Source organism: Aphelocoma coerulescens, chromosome 3 (genome assembly GCF_041296385.1).
Source record: "Aphelocoma coerulescens isolate FSJ_1873_10779 chromosome 3, UR_Acoe_1.0, whole genome shotgun sequence".
NCBI lineage: Eukaryota > Metazoa > Chordata > Aves > Passeriformes > Corvidae > Aphelocoma > Aphelocoma coerulescens.
The window spans coordinates 125,844,738-125,860,310 of record NC_091016.1 but is presented as its reverse complement, the minus strand read 5'-3'; the positions used below and the strand labels follow the sequence as shown (position 1 = coordinate 125,860,310).

Here is a 15,573-nt window from a genome sequence, read left to right as displayed (position 1 = left end):
GCCGAAGATGCTCGTGCAGGCGAGCACCGGACCACGGCCGGAGTCAGGGCGGCCTCCAGCGTGGACGCGGAGATCTGGGACCCGAACTGCTATAAGGGACGCGAAACGCGGAAAATCAGACTCGCTACGGCTGGCCCTTAGCACCAGCAGTAGAAACGCATCAATATTACCACTATCTTTGTCACCCAGTAAAACCAGGGGAGAGCGCGAACGCAGTCCCCCACTACCACAAATTATGCAGTCGAGTTTCCCGCATTTGGGGAAATCGCAGGGGTCAGCACACCCGGAGTGCAAGGGATGAGCCTCGCCCTGGGAAAACCACCTGCCTGATCATGGTGTCTCCCCTGCCAGGTAAGTATGAGACCCCGCCCTCGCCGCCCGCCCGCCCCGCCCGCCGCACGCCCCCACAGCACACGGCCACCCCGAGCCCAGCCCCGCCCCGAACCGGCCCCGCGCTGCGGCGCGGCCCGCACGGCCCGGCCCGCGCAGCGCCCGCGGACGCGCGAGGGCAGCGGCGGCTCTGCGCGGGCTGTGTCCCGGCGTGCCGCGCGGCGCCGCCATCTCATTTGCATGGACACGCCTCCAGGCGCGGCGCCGCTCCTGCCGGCTCCGCGCGGGTCCGCTGGCGCGGCGGGAGCTGCGGGCCCGGATCCTTCCCGCCCGTGCCGGGACTGCGCGGGCTTTGTGCCCGCCGGACCCGCGGGAGAGTCACACCCGGGCAGCTCCAGCGCTGCCTCTCCTTCCCGGGACTTGTCCCTCGTCTGCCCAGTCCCGCCGAGGGATGATGCCCCGGGTCAGTCTGTCTCCTGTCCCTAAGCCGAGGGGCTGGCAAGGCTGGTGGTGTGTTCGCTGGCCATTGCCACGTCACTGCCGAGGCAGAGCGACTCGCATCACCTTGCTCTCCCCGCGGGAGCTGCAGCACAGGGGTCCCTGGCACCCGGGAGTTCAGAGTCCCCATCACTGCATCCCAGGTCTCCCATTGTCCCTGCTTGCCTGCTTGGGGATGGGCTGTGCAACGACTGGCAGCCTCCAGTCAAAGCCCTTCCACCTCCTCTCCTCTTCCTCCCCGTCCCTTCTTGCACTCAGGGTTGTTCCTCTGACCCTTATCTGCCTCATCCAAGCCTTGCTTCCAGGCTCTCACATTCCAGTTTGCTTCCAGTTTGGATCGGGTGAACCCTCATGGACACAAACACCAACAGCAGCAAACCCAATGAGACCTTGGTGTAAGAGACAGTCCGAAGATCCCTCATCTGCCTCACGACCATCACCAAGGACAGAGACTGAGCACAGGAGTCCTGGCCTGGCTGAGATGGGGTGTCTGCCAAGTGCTGCCTGCCGGTGTGCCCACTGGGAACTGGTACACATTCCCGAGAAAATTAGTGCAGGTCGCAATGGACTGCGCCATTCTTGCTGCCCAGGCGGAAAGGACTGCGCTGAAATGGAAAGGAATGACCTGTCCTGTACACCTGTCCTGTGCCTCTTTTCTCAAAGCAATGGGCCCCGTAACAACGGCTGTAGATTTCCCCACCTCTTGGCTAGTTGCCCCTCACTTCTGAAAAGGACTATAAAGGGACTTTCTGAAATAACTGAGATCGAGATCTCCCCATGGAAAGAAGACGAATCTATTGGCGGAAGACCACAAGGACTTCGTCTCATCTATTGGTAGCTGTTGCCCCCCCTTTTTCTTCCTCTCTACTTTGTTTTTCTCTCTCTCTCTCTTTCTCTCCTCTATGGCATTACTGTTGTGGGAACTTAATAAAGGTGCACTGTTTTGATTAAAACTGAAATCTCTTGTGTCCTTTTACACTCTGAGATCGATAAATGAACCATCACGACCCCCGCTTGCATTAGCGGATCGTGACACTTGGTGCTGCCCCAGCAGATTCCTTATTCATCCTCCACGCTCAGAAGCCATCGTTACCCATCTAAAGGTTTTGCTCCAGGTCATCCAAGCAGTGCGAGAAGTTCACATCGAATTCTGTGAAAGGGTATTTCCATTCTCCATCTTCATTCTGCAGATGGACAGTATGTGCCACTGTCTTGCACGGGGACCCCCAGCCCACGAGCAGCCAACATATCCCTGAGACCCCAACCAGCACCGACAGGAGTACTGGGGCACTGTGTTGGCTTTGGGTGTGCAAGGCCCTGTGGGGTCATGGGGGCTGCTGGGTCTGTGGTGATGTGAATACCGGTGTTTAACGACCCCTTGCTTCCCCTTGGAGGGTGCATGGGCATTTCCATGGCACCGTGTGCTCATGGGCATCCCCTCCATGGCCATCTGCTCTCACTGTGCTGCTGCCAGAGCCCAGACCCCCACGGTACTGGGGGCTGCTGGGCTGTGAAGGCCTCTGTACATGGACCTTGTAGGTGTCATCCTGTCCACCTGTACTGGAGCCCAGTACGAGCCATTACCACTCAGCGAGGTCCTGTGTAGCTCCTGCAGCCCTGCCAGTCTCTAGGAACCTTGAGTCCCTGGTCTGGCTGGGGATACATGCTCTGCTTTTCTCTTAGCAGGATCAGCCAGCAGCGGAGCTGAGTCTGTGTCCCTGAGATACAGCTGGCCCCCAGCCCCCGTGCTGCCCCGCAGGACCTCTCCCGCTGTCGATCCAGTGGTAGCCGCGCTCTGCCGTTGCTGGGACCCCGCTGTGCTCTGACACCGAGTCCCGGGAGGCACGACTGCCGCCGGAGCCAGAGCCGGACTGGGACCGGGACCGGGGCATCAGCCGCCGGTTCGGGGCAGCGAGGGGGCGGGGCCTGGAGCACCGGAGTGGGGGGCGGGGCAATAGGAGCGCGCGGAGCCGGCAGAAGCGGCGCCGCGCCTGGAGGCGTGTCCATGCAAATGAGATGGCGGCGCCGCGCGGCACGCCGGGACACAGCCCGCGCAGAGCCGCCGCTGCCCTCGCGCGTCCGCGGGCGCTGCGCGGGCCGGGCCGTGCGGGCCGCGCCGCAGCGCGGGGCCGGTTCGGGGCGGGGCTGGGCTCGGGGTGGCCGTGTGCTGTGGGGGCGTGCGGCGGGCGGGGCGGGCGGGCGGCGAGGGCGGGGTCTCATACTTACCTGGCAGGGGAGACACCATGATCAGGCAGGTGGTTTTCCCAGGGCGAGGCTCATCCCTTGCACTCCGGGTGTGCTGACCCCTGCGATTTCCCCAAATGCGGGAAACTCGACTGCATAATTTGTGGTAGTGGGGGACTGCGTTCGCGCTCTCCCCTGGTTTTCTTGGTTAAGAACAGAGACACGCGCTGGCAGTTCCCGGACGGCCGGAGCGCCGGGCTCTTTCGGGCCGCTGGCGCGGCTGGGCGGGAGGAAAATTTCCCCACGGAGGCTCGGCTGTTGTCGGGAGATAGAATAGGAGCGGCCGCTACACCGGACAAGTGCGGGGTCGGCGGCGGGGGTAGCCCCGTCCCGCTCCCGGTGCGTGGCTCAGGCGTAGCCGGGGGTCCCGAGGCTGGCCGGCGTGCCCTCCGCAGACAGGCGCTGCCGGTGCCCGAGGAATTCCCTGCTGGAATTGGAGAGCGGTTCCCAAGGGGGCTCCGCACTGCCCTGTCTGGGGCCGGGATGATCCCGGCCTGTTCCACCCCATGGCTGCAGACTCAGGCAAATACCCGGCGGAGAGCGGTTCCCAGCGGCTCCGCGCGAGGGAAGAGGCGCAGAGATGCTGGTCCCGCTCGCTGAGCGCTGTCCGGGTCACACCGGATCGAGCCCGTGAGTACTGCCGGACTTCCAGCGGCGCGAGTTGGACGCATCCTTGTGAAACGTGAGAGTTGATATAAAAGGAAATTCGTCAGCTTGCTTGCTGAATAGACAAAACTGTGAACAATGTTATGCTTAACGGTAACAAACGAGATAGCACAACAAAGGCTTTTGGCTGCAAATATACAAAAACCCGGTCCGAAGCAGACGAGTGGCGGAGCGAACAAGAGGAGCTGCCAAGGAAAAGTTGACCAGAAGCTAAGGCAAGACAGCTTCGGAATAACCACCAGAAAAGCGTGTAATGAGCTGTTTATGATACAAGATAGCAGCAGAGACCACGAAATAACGCAAAACAGATAGGCGACGTTATTCAAAGCATTTTTAAGAAAATGTAAATGATTTCTTAGAAATTAAATGAATAAACTTGCTGTAACTCTAGCTAAGGGGAATAACTTCATAACCAATATCATAGGTTAGCAAGCTAAGTCTCAGAAGTGATGTTCTTACAGCTTTCTCTATGACCTGACAGAACCTATCAGCTGGCCAGTTTGAATATGGACAATTCTTTAAGCCACTTAAAATTGTGAATTGTGACCGCCTCTATGATACACACTTAAGAACAGACAAACTCCCCCCCCAGCTCTCTCTCATTTCCAGTGCTGGGACAGGTGGCTGTGGACCCCGCGCGGGGGCCAGCGGGCCCGCCCCGGGCCCTGCTCGGGCTGTGGGTAGCCAGAGTGGCTTGGCTCCCCCCTCCTCCACTCGGCCAAGATTTCAGCAAAAGCAGCACCCTAAGCCACATTCCAGCTGCAAGGCCTAGGTGAGATTAACCCTTTTATTGCTGTGAAGAGCTGAAAACCTGAGGGAAGAGAGAGAGGAGATGCTTAAAGCTGAAAGTCTGTTGTGAAGCTATGATATATCAGAGTATCCCGTTGTAATTTCATGAAGATATGGGGGGTGGAATGTTCAACTCGTGAGCAAAAGCACCTGCTCTGAGATAGGCAGATGCTGACACAGCTGTAATTTCATGAGAAGTTTGGACATGGAGAGATGGAAGTGATGGGGACTTTTGCTCCAAATGGGAAAGGAGAAAACCTCAGTTCCTAGAGATGCTCCCAGAGATAGTCCTAAAGATGAAGATGAGGAAGACCCTTTGCTCCCAGGGAAGGAGAAGGGCCTCTGTTCTTAGAGATGAAATGCTCCCAGAGATGGGTGAAGAGAACTTTTGTTTCTGGACGGCTCAACCTTAAAATTGTACCCCAAAAAACTTCAAGAGTGGACCCTCGAAAGCAGTTGTGGGAAAAGCTGCAAGTCGGGGGAAGGGACTCACGTGCGAGCAGAGAGACTCCTCTTCCTAAATGTTCTGAACAATATTTGGAAGTGGGCGGCTGTCTCGTTGTGATACTGTTTTCATAGCATGAGCAGAGAGACTCCTCTTTTCTAAATGGACAGAACAAGGTTATTATGGAAGTGGTAAACAGACTGAACATCTTAAGGGTTGTCTTTTTACATTGTCAGTGGGAGAAGGCAGGAAGGTGGGGAGAGGAGGAAAGTTCTGAAGGTGTGGTATAATTTTTTTTTCCTCCTTTAGGTCTGTTAATAAACTCCTTTATATTCTTTCAAGTTTGGTGCCTGCTTTGCGTTCCTCCTAATTCTTATCTCACAGAAGATAAACAGTAATGAGTATCTTGGACCAAACCACTACAGCAAGGTGCACATGAAAGGCAGGAGTTATCCCTTATGCGCCCGGCATGCCGCAATAAAGAATACCTGCTCAACATGGATGCAAAGGTGCTGCCGAGTTCTACTTGTTTTCTCTGTATCGCTTGTCCAAACCTGAGCTGGACTAATTCTCTCCGCCCGTCCACCCCACCGTCAGGGTCGGTGTGCGAAGCCGGCCGGACGCAAACCCGAGTCCCGCCGTCCGCTGCAGCCCGAGCGCGGGGCGGGCCTGGGCCGCCTGGGCCCGCAGTCGGGAGCCGTGAGAGGCGAAGCCCGGCTGGTCCCGCGGGGCTCCGCTTTTCTGCCGCTTCTGCACGGACGGGACAGCGACGTGGCCCAGACAGGCAGAGCCTGAGAGCGCCTCTGAGACCAGCTGTATCTCAGGGACACAGACTCAGCTCCGCTGCTGGCTGATCCTGCTAAGAGAAAAGCAGAGCATGTATCCCCAGCCAGACCAGGGACTCAAGGTTCCTAGAGACTGGCAGGGCTGCAGGAGCTACACAGGACCTCGCTGAGTGGTAATGGCTCGTACTGGGCTCCAGTACAGGTGGACAGGATGACACCTACAAGGTCCATGTACAGAGGCCTTCACAGCCCAGCAGCCCCCAGTACCGTGGGGGTCTGGGCTCTGGCAGCAGCACAGTGAGAGCAGATGGCCATGGAGGGGATGCCCATGAGCACACGGTGCCATGGAAATGCCCATGCACCCTCCAAGGGGAAGCAAGGGGTCGTTAAACACCGGTATTCACATCACCACAGACCCAGCAGCCCCCATGACCCCACAGGGCCTTGCACACCCAAAGCCAACACAGTGCCCCAGTACTCCTGTCTGTTACAGCGGGGAATACTGTAACAAGTATATATCAAACCAGGAGTCCCGTGGAAAGGAAATAAACCTGGACAGATTCATGGTAGATGTTTCAGAGAGATGTTTATTTCTCCAGCCACATGGCTGGGGCCCTGCTCAGGAACTGCTGCTGTCACGGGACCCCAGGGACCTTTGCCCACACCGGGGAACACAAACCAACCAATCGGGAACGAGGCTGACCAGGGGCAGGAAACCCCGTGTCTGTCCCCCCCAGGGCCCCTCCCCCAGGGCTACATGGCAGGAGGGGGAGACCCCAACACTGTCGGTGCTGGTTGGGGTCTCAGGGATATGTTGGCTGCTCGTGGGCTGGGGGTCCCCATGCAAGACAGTGGCACGTACTGTCCATCTGCAGAATGAAGATGGAGAATGGAAATGCCCTTTTGCAGAATTCGATGTGAACTTCTATCACTGCTTGGATGACCTGGAGCAAAACCTTTAAATGGGTAACAATGGCTTCTGAGCGTGGAGGATGAATAAGGAATCTGCTGGGGCAGCACCAAGGTCTCATTGGGTTTGCTGCTGTTGGTGTTTGTGTCTATGAGGGTTCACCCGATCCAAACTGGAAGCAAACTGGAATGTGAAAGCCTGGAAGCAAGGCTTGGATGAGGCAGATAAGGGTCAGAGGAACAACCCTGAGTGCAAGAAGGGACGGGGAGGAAGAGGAGAGGAGGTGGAAGGGCTTTGACTGGAGGCTGCCAGTCGTTGCACAGCCCATCCCCAAACAGGCAAGCAGGGACAATGGGAGACCTGGGATGCAGTGATGGGGACTCTGAACTCCCGGGTGCCAGGGACCCCTGTGCTGCAGCTCCCGCGGGGAGAGCAAGGTGATGCGAGTCGCTCTGCCTCGGCAGTGACATGGCAATGGCCAGCGAACACACCACCAGCCTTGCCAGCCCTTCGGCTTAGGGACAGGAGACAGACTGACCCGGGGCATCATCCCTCGGCGGAACTGGGCAGACGAGGGACAAGTCCCGGGAAGGAGAGGCAGCGCTGGAGCTGCCCGGGTGACCCTCCCGCGGGTCCGGCGGGCACAAAGCCCGCGCAGTCCCGGCACGGGCGGGAAGGATCCGGGCCCGCAGCTCCCGCCGCGCCAGCGGACCCGCGCGGAGCCGGCAGGAGCGGCGCCGCGCCTGGAGGCGTGTCCATGCAAATGAGATGGCGGCGCCGCGCGGCACGCCGGGACACAGCCCGCGCAGAGCCGCCGCTGCCCTCGCGCGTCCGCGGGCGCTGCGCGGGCCGGGCCGTGCGGGCCGCGCCGCAGCGCGGGGCCGGTTCGGGGCGGGGCTGGGCTCGGGGTGGCCGTGTGCTGTGGGGGCGTGCGGCGGGCGGGGCGGGCGGGCGGCGAGGGCGGGGTCTCATACTTACCTGGCAGGGGAGACACCATGATCAGGCAGGTGGTTTTCCCAGGGCGAGGCTCATCCCTTGCACTCCGGGTGTGCTGACCCCTGCGATTTCCCCAAATGCGGGAAACTCGACTGCATAATTTGTGGTAGTGGGGGACTGCGTTCGCGCTCTCCCCTGGTTTTACTGAGTGACAAAGAACAGATAAAGCGAACCGCTCTCAGGTATCCGCTCTGTTTGGTTCCCGAAGCCTGTTGATGGCTCCGTACTCTCGCTGCCATCGTTCTTCCTCCGCTGGCGCTCTGCGGTCTCAGAGGCGCTCTCAGGCTCTGCCTGTCTGGGCCACGTCGCTGTCCCGTCCGTGCAGAAGCGGCAGAAAAGCGGAGCCCCGCGGGACCAGCCGGGCTTCGCCTCTCACGGCTCCCGACTGCGGGCCCAGGCGGCCCAGGCCCGCCCCGCGCTCGGGCTGCAGCGGACGGCGGGACTCGGGTTTGCGTCCGGCCGGCTTCGCACACCGACCCTGACGGTGGGGTGGACGGGCGGAGAGAATTAGTCCAGCTCAGGTTTGGACAAGCGATACAGAGAAAACAAGTAGAACTCGGCAGCACCTTTGCATCCGTGTTGAGCAGGTATTCTTTATTGCGGCATGCCGGGCGCATAAGGGATAACTCCTGCCTTTCATGTGCGCCTTGGTTACGAAGTTATTCCCCTTAGCTAGAGTTACAGCAAGTTTATTCATTTAATTTCTAAGAAATCATTTACATTTTCTTAAAAATGCTTTGAATAACCTCGCCTATCGGTTTTGCGTTATTTCGTGGTCTCTGCTGCTATCTTGTATCATAAACAGCTCATTACACGCTTTTCTGGTGGTTATTCCGAAGCTGTCTTGCCTTGGCTTCTGGTCAACTTTTCCTTGGCAGCTCCTCTTGTTCGCTCTGCCACTCGTCTGCTTCGGACCGGGTTTTTGTATATTTGCAGCCAAAAGCCTTTGTTGTGCTATCTCGTTTGTTACCGTTAAGCATAACATTGTTCACAGTTTTGTCTATTCAGCAAGCAAGCTGACGAATTTCCTTTTATATCAACTCTCACGTTTCACAAGGATGCGTCCAACTCGCGCCGCTGGAAGTCCGGCAGTACTCACGGGCTCGATCCGGTGTGACCCGGACAGCGCTCAGCGAGCGGGACCAGCATCTCTGCGCCTCTTCCCTCGCGCGGAGCCGCTGGGAACCGCTCTCCGCCGGGTATTTGCCTGAGTCTGCAGCCATGGGGTGGAACAGGCCGGGATCATCCCGGCCCCAGACAGGGCAGTGCGGAGCCCCCTTGGGAACCGCTCTCCAATTCCAGCAGGGAATTCCTCGGGCACCGGCAGCGCCTGTCTGCGGAGGGCACGCCGGCCAGCCTCGGGACCCCCGGCTACGCCTGAGCCACGCACCGGGAGCGGGACGGGGCTACCCCCGCCGCCGACCCCGCACTTGTCCGGTGTAGCGGCCGCTCCTATTCTATCTCCCGACAACAGCCGAGCCTCCGTGGGGAAATTTTCCTCCCGCCCAGCCGCGCCAGCGGCCCGAAAGAGCCCGGCGCTCCGGCCGTCAGGGAACTGCCAGCGCGTGTCTCTGTTCTTAACCAAGGAAACCAGGGGAGAGCGCGAACGCAGTCCCCCACTACCACAAATTATGCAGTCGAGTTTCCCGCATTTGGGGAAATCGCAGGGGTCAGCACACCCGGAGTGCAAGGGATGAGCCTCGCCCTGGGAAAACCACCTGCCTGATCATGGTGTCTCCCCTGCCAGGTAAGTATGAGACCCCGCCCTCGCCGCCCGCCCGCCCCGCCCGCCGCACGCCCCCACAGCACACGGCCACCCCGAGCCCAGCCCCGCCCCGAACCGGCCCCGCGCTGCGGCGCGGCCCGCACGGCCCGGCCCGCGCAGCGCCCGCGGACGCGCGAGGGCAGCGGCGGCTCTGCGCGGGCTGTGTCCCGGCGTGCCGCGCGGCGCCGCCATCTCATTTGCATGGACACGCCTCCCGGCCCGCTCGGCGCCGCTCCTGCCCCGCTCTCATTTGCATGGCCACGCCTTCGCCCCACCCCGCCTCCTGCCCGCTATCGGCGCAGCGCCCCCTGGCGGCGCGGCGGAGCGGCCCCCGCTCCTCCCGGGCGCAGCCGGATCCTTCCCAAGGCACGGATCCAGATCCCAACGGATCGAGATCCAGGAAGGGAAGGAAGCAGGATGCTGCTGTTTAACAGGATGCATGTCGGCAGTCGGTGCCAGGTAGAGGAAAGAAACTCCGCCAAACACAAGGAGCGGACAGGATGGGTATTTCCCAAGCCATGCCTGTAACGACGGGAAGAACTAGAAGAGAAGGATAAGAGCCAAAAGAAATTACCAAATCTGTTCTCAGGGACAGCGAAGAGGCAGAAGTCAAGCTGTATTTCAGGGATAAGGTCGCGAGTGGTGATTAACACCCCTCCAAAAGTGTCAGGGTGCGGGTCCCGGACAGGATGGGCTGAGCATGGACAGAAGGAAAAATCGGAAGAGGAAGAAATTGGGCTGGACTGAAGGGGACCGGAGGCATCTCCTGTGTCCCTGGCCAATCCTTTGTTTCCAGTTAGGCTAGGAAATGGAACAATGGATTTTCTAGTGGATACCAGAATATCTTCTTCCATGGTTACTGGCTGTAAGGGACCTTTAAGTAAAAGGAATGGCCTTGTTGTTGCTGCAATGAGAGGAAATCCCTCAGGGCAGGAAATCCCTCAGGGCAGGAAATCCCTCAGACTGTCTTACAGCCCATGGAATTTGGGACTGGGAACGAAAAATGACCCCATCCCTTTCTCCACACGCCCCCGAGTGTCCTTTGCCATTGCTGGGGGGTTGCTGTGCGAGTTAAATGCACAATTAACTTTTCCTAAGGACTCTGCCCAGTTTGCATATTCTCTGCCCATTCACCCAGGGAAACCCGCAGAAGAGGAAATGCCCGGTGAAGTTTTAGGTGCACTCGTACCACTGGTCTGGGCTCTGGGAATCCCGGGGCGAGAGGGAAACGTGACTCCGGTAAAAGCTGAACTGAAACCGGGAGTGCAACTGGCAAGAAAAGACCAACCCCGATAAAATGAGAGGCCCGACGAGAACTGGAAGTGTTAATAGGCTCTTTTTTAGCGTTTGGGTTATTGCCAATTCGAATTTACCACTCTAATCCTCCCAGAGAAGAAGCCTAAATCACCGGGATAGACAAGTGGAAGAGTTACGGGAACTTAACGCCCAGACTGCTGACGTCCTTCTGGTTGTCCCAAATCCCGACACCCTTCTCGCCTCAGAGCCAGGGGCCGATATGGGCTCTGCGGTGTTGGATGTGGGGGACGTCTTCTCTCGTATCCCCGTGGGTGAACAGAGTCGCCTTGTCTGTGCCTTTGAATGGGAAAATCCGGCTCCAGAGGGGGAAATGATGTCTCAAGATTGGAATGAAACTTTGCAATTGTTTTCAGTTGTTCATCAGGACCTGCAGACAGACAACCGTGAGTGACCAATTCCACTGTGAACGCCGTACACTTGGCTAATCTTCTGTGCCAGGGAAAAGAGGAGCCCAAGAGGAACGGGCTGTCTGGACGAGAGGCAGCGGGAGGGTCCCCAGCAGCACCGGGCAGTACCTGGGGAAAAGGGAACTCGGGCAGCGGGAGATCGTGACCGCTGACCCATCGGCCGCTCACTCGGAACAGAACCCGACCCAGAGGGAGGGAAGAGCTGCGCCGGCGGGCTCGGGGCAGCGGCTCCCGCGGCGGTGCCGGGGCCGGGCGGATGCGAGGAGCGGCGGGAGCGGCCCGGAGAGCGGGGGGGGGCCGGGGGCGGGCCTGGAGGCGTGTCCATGCAAATGAGATGGCGGCGCCGCGCGGCACGCCGGGACACAGCCCGCGCAGAGCCGCCGCTGCCCTCGCGCGTCCGCGGGCGCTGCGCGGGCCGGGCCGTGCGGGCCGCGCCGCAGCGCGGGGCCGGTTCGGGGCGGGGCTGGGCTCGGGGTGGCCGTGTGCTGTGGGGGCGTGCGGCGGGCGGGGCGGGCGGGCGGCGAGGGCGGGGTCTCATACTTACCTGGCAGGGGAGACACCATGATCAGGCAGGTGGTTTTCCCAGGGCGAGGCTCATCCCTTGCACTCCGGGTGTGCTGACCCCTGCGATTTCCCCAAATGCGGGAAACTCGACTGCATAATTTGTGGTAGTGGGGGACTGCGTTCGCGCTCTCCCCTGGTTTCCTTGGTTAAAAATAGAACTTAAATTAGAAGTACCATGGCTCGAGCCTGTTTGGGTTTAGTAGAAACTTGCTTCCCATCAGAGCTGCGGGTGCCGCGGCGGTTCCTGGTCAAGGGCTGCCCCTGGGGGCTGGAGAGGTGACAGTGGGTGGGCAGGTCCCAGTGTAGACGTTCCTCCTACTCACCTTCGCCTTGACCTGAGCGCGCAGCCAGCGCGGAGTGTGGGAATTTGTATGGCTCCCCCTCCCGTCGTTTCCACCGAGCCCCCGCGTACCCATGGAACACAGGACTCCTTTAACGTAAGCACCTTAGTGTCAAGTATAGACTAATAAAAGTTGGGCGTTGGCTGCTACGCCCGACTGCCACTGCTTTTGCAAGAAAAGAATCCTAGCCCTGGAAGGGGCTATGATGATCAGTGAATAGGAGATGCTATGCCTAATGCTAACTTCTCTTAGAAAAACAAAACCGGAGCGGACTTGGATGATAAGGGAATGGAATGTGAGCTAATGTGTCTGAGTACCCGCTTTTGTGCAGAACAAGAACCTAGCCCCTGTGGGCTAAGCAACAAGAAAGGAAGACGCATCCTAACTGCCGTTTTAATGACAAATAGAAGAACTGTCACAAAGGGTAGAAAAATGTAATAAGAGGATAATCAATACACAACTATAGATGAAGCATAACTAATATATCAATAAAGTGTGTAATAGTAAAATTGTGTATTAGCAAAATAGGTGTGTGATGAATGTATTAGATAATAACAGCATGCCAAGTTTGTAACCCTAAGATAAGGAAACCACAAGTTATGTAAGACCCCAACCCCTTATGACTATAATTTTTAGATAAATGAACAAAAAGGGAGGAACCCAAACTGGTAAACATATAAATAACCTCTGTAAGATGAACATGGGGGACAAGCATACGGAGGTGTTAACCCCTGTGTGCTCCCCCCGCCGGGCCAATAAAGGGTGCACTTTACAGTCCCTTGCTGTGGAGTAGATTCCTTTGAATCCCCCACCCTTCCCCCAGGAAGGACCTAGAAGGACATACAAGTGAGGACCTGCAGTTTTATTGATCCCAAGCAGCCTTGAGGATGCCCAAGCTACAGAGCCTCCAGCCCAGGCACAGTCCCCTGCCCTGCTCAGGGGGTCTTGGCCTTCCTCCGCTGGGTGCCCCACAACAGCAGGGACAGGGACACAGTGGCAGTGCCCAGGATTCCGCCGAAGAGAAGCATCGGGAACGTGCCCTGCCCGGGACCAGGAGTGAGCATCACTGCTCCCTGCAGCCCCTGCTGATCTGGCCAGGGTGCAGCCAGAGAGAGGTCCAGTCCCACAGGCACTCACCTCACGCAGGCACTTGTAGCCATGGAAGGGATTGTCACAGAGGCACTGGACGAGGCCGGGGCCGTCAGGGGCACATACAGAGTTTTCAGGACATGGCCAGGCTGGCAGAGCAGAGCAGGGGGTCAGGGGCCAAGGCCAGACCCCACTGCCAGCCCCATGCACCCACTGCCAGGGTCACAGCCCCCCACCATACCGAGTTCCACAGAGCTGTTGCAGGGGTTCCTCTGTTCCTGGCACAGCCGGCTGCTCCCGTCCACTGTCACGTCCTGCCAGGCGTCACTCCCGCCCGGACACTCCAGCGCCAGTGGCACCGCGCTGGGGGCAGAGCTCAGCTCTGACACTGCAGTGACCCACCCCCCCCAGCCCCTGACTCCCCCCAGCACTCACAGGCTCTGCAGGTGGATGAAGCCCAGGAAGGAGCCATTGGGGAGAGTTGTCAGGGGGTTCTCAGTCAAGTCCCTGTGAGCACATGGACCTTCAGTCCCATTCGGCACTCCCAGCCTGGCAGGCACCAGGGGTACCCCCGGCACCTCACCAAGCCTCAGGCGGTTCCCATGTACCCACCCCCAGCACTAGAGGCCCTGGGGGTGCAGCCCTACAGCCAGGGCTCAAAGGTCTCAGTGGAGCTGCTTGAGGGACCACTCGGTCATTAACAAAAACACTGATGAGCTGGGGTGTCATGATGCCCTGAGGGCCACCATGGCTCACTGGGCTCATTTGGACACTGAGCCCTGACAGTGCCCTGGATGTGGCCGTCCGGATGAGTTACTTCCCTGACTCCCATCTCTCCAACCTGGGGACAAGGACACTTGGCAAAAGCCAAGATGTGACCGTGTGGCTCCTGTCTCACCTGCCAGCACAGGCCCCCACTGGAGGACTGTCCTGTGACAACGTGCACCATGACAGAACTCCAGAAGGATCTGTCCCATGGTCCCACTGAGCACAGGGGTGAGGTTGCCTGGACAGATGGGCTCCCCTTTTAAAAATGAGGGTGGCTTCCGTTTGTCCAGACCCTGCGGATTGTTACAGCCAGCCACGAGGGCAGAGAGCGACCGCTGTCCACTGGGGTGCTGGGACCAGCAGAGCAGGGCTGTGCTGGCCTGAGCCCATGGGAATGTCCCACCAAACCTGCCCCAACCCCCTCTCCCAGCCTGGCCCAGCTCCTTGCATGGGCCAAAGGGGGCATGGGGAAACTCACAGGATGACGGCAGTGGTGGCCTCAGCCAGTCCCGGGGGTACACTGTGCAGGGAGCAGTTGCTCAGGTCCAGCCTGGGAAAGGGCAGTGGTTGGGGGAGACAGCAGCATGCCTGTCCCCCACACTTTCCCCTGATGTTCCTGTGACCCCCAGCACCCATCCTGGTCCCCCCGCCTGTACCTGCCGCCCCCGCACCACCACCCAGGATGCTCCATCCAGGCATTCCCCACCCCCGCCATTCCCCTGACACTGCTGTGAACCCAAACACCCACCCCAGCACCCCCCACCCCCCGAGCACCCCAGCACCCCAGACTCAACCCCAGCCCCTGCATCCCCATCCTCCCCCGGGCTCCCCGTACCCCAGAAGCCGCCCTGGGGACAGGCCCCGCTCCCGGCAGCAGCGCCCGTCGCTCTCAGTGTCGCCCCGGGACTCACAGAACCGGGACACGATGGAGCCGTTCCGCGGCGGCCCCGGGCAGAGCCCGCACACCTGCAGAGGTCAGGGGTCATGGGCAGCGCCGGCACCCGGGGCACCCGGGACTCCCGTGCATCCCGAGATCCCCGAGCATCCCCGAGCCCGCTCCCTGGAAAAGGACAACCTCCTCGGCCTTAGGGCAACCCACGACTTCCCTGACGTGCGGGCACCTCCAAGCCGGGCACCCCGGACCTCGGGACACCCCCGATCGGGGACTCACTGACCCTCGGTTTCCCCCCGGGACCTCCGTTCCGGGCACTCCCTGACCTCTCGGCAGCTCTGATCCGTGACATCCTCTGCCCACCGGAGCCCCCCATTTCCGTGACCCCGGCCCCGTTCTCCGTTGCTCACCGCGACCCCACGGGTGGCCCGGAGCAGCAGCAGCGGCAGTAGCAGCAGCAGCACGCACCCGCCCATAGCCCCGCCAGTCCCGGGCACGCCCGCGCCACCGGGGAGCCCCGAACGGGCGGGGCAGGTCCGTGCCCGTCCTCCCCCCCCCCTCCACGGGCCTGGCGCCCTCTGGACCCGAGCGAGGCCACGGAGGGGCCCCCCGCAGCGCGGGCGCCGGGGCGGGGTGACCGCCTGAGGCGGCGGAGCGCGGCGGGGCCGGGAACGGGGCCGGGATGGGGATGGGAACGGGGGAACGGGGGAACGGGGACAGCCGCAGCCCAACGCGGGGCCGGCGGTGATGCCGTCAGCACCTGGCGG

At 60.1% G+C, this 15,573-nt stretch overlaps 1 protein-coding gene and 5 non-coding genes across 6 annotated transcripts; 3 read left to right on the top strand and 3 right to left on the bottom strand.

The window, feature by feature from the left end:
- Nucleotides 1-195: 195 nt before the first annotated feature.
- Nucleotides 196-359, bottom strand: LOC138108856 (U1 spliceosomal RNA). The gene has a single exon (XR_011150079.1). It is a non-coding gene; the product is annotated as a U1 spliceosomal RNA (small nuclear RNA).
- A 2,687-nt stretch (nt 360-3,046) lies between these two features.
- On the top strand, nt 3,047-3,210 carry LOC138108855 (U1 spliceosomal RNA). The gene has a single exon (XR_011150078.1). It is a non-coding gene; the product is annotated as a U1 spliceosomal RNA (small nuclear RNA).
- A 4,427-nt stretch (nt 3,211-7,637) lies between these two features.
- LOC138108877 (U1 spliceosomal RNA) lies at nt 7,638-7,801 on the top strand. Its single transcript, XR_011150098.1, has one exon. It is a non-coding gene; the product is annotated as a U1 spliceosomal RNA (small nuclear RNA).
- Nucleotides 7,802-9,254: 1,453 nt separating this feature from the next.
- LOC138108876 (U1 spliceosomal RNA) lies at nt 9,255-9,418 on the bottom strand. Its single transcript, XR_011150097.1, has one exon. It is a non-coding gene; the product is annotated as a U1 spliceosomal RNA (small nuclear RNA).
- A 2,270-nt stretch (nt 9,419-11,688) lies between these two features.
- Nucleotides 11,689-11,852, top strand: LOC138108875 (U1 spliceosomal RNA). The gene has a single exon (XR_011150096.1). It is a non-coding gene; the product is annotated as a U1 spliceosomal RNA (small nuclear RNA).
- Nucleotides 11,853-12,898: 1,046 nt separating this feature from the next.
- On the bottom strand, nt 12,899-15,566 carry ATRAID (all-trans retinoic acid induced differentiation factor). The gene is made up of 7 exons (XM_069011966.1): nt 15,217-15,566; nt 14,750-14,880; nt 14,393-14,464; nt 13,582-13,653; nt 13,388-13,509; nt 13,195-13,295; nt 12,899-13,097 (listed from the first exon to the last, which is right to left on the bottom strand). The coding sequence occupies exons 1-7, from the start codon at nt 15,280-15,282 to the stop codon at nt 12,993-12,995; spliced, it is 669 nt and encodes a 222-aa protein (XP_068868067.1). The 5' UTR covers nt 15,283-15,566; the 3' UTR covers nt 12,899-12,992.
- Nucleotides 15,567-15,573: the final 7 nt, after the last annotated feature.

What these genes read in the sequence shown, in the direction of transcription:
- ATRAID (XM_069011966.1), bottom strand. Translation starts at nt 15,282, where the DNA reads ATGGGCGGGTGCGTGCTGCTGCTGCTACTGCCGCTGCTGCTGCTCCGG. An exon ending in TCCCCAGGGCGGCTTCTGGG is followed by an intron (nt 14,465 to 14,749) that starts GTACGGGGAGCC and finishes GCCCTTTCCCAG; the next exon opens with GCTGGACCTGAGCAACTGCT. An exon ending in GCTACAAGTGCCTGCGTGAG is followed by an intron (nt 13,098 to 13,194) that starts GTGAGTGCCTGT and finishes GGTCCCGGGCAG; the next exon opens with GGCACGTTCCCGATGCTTCT.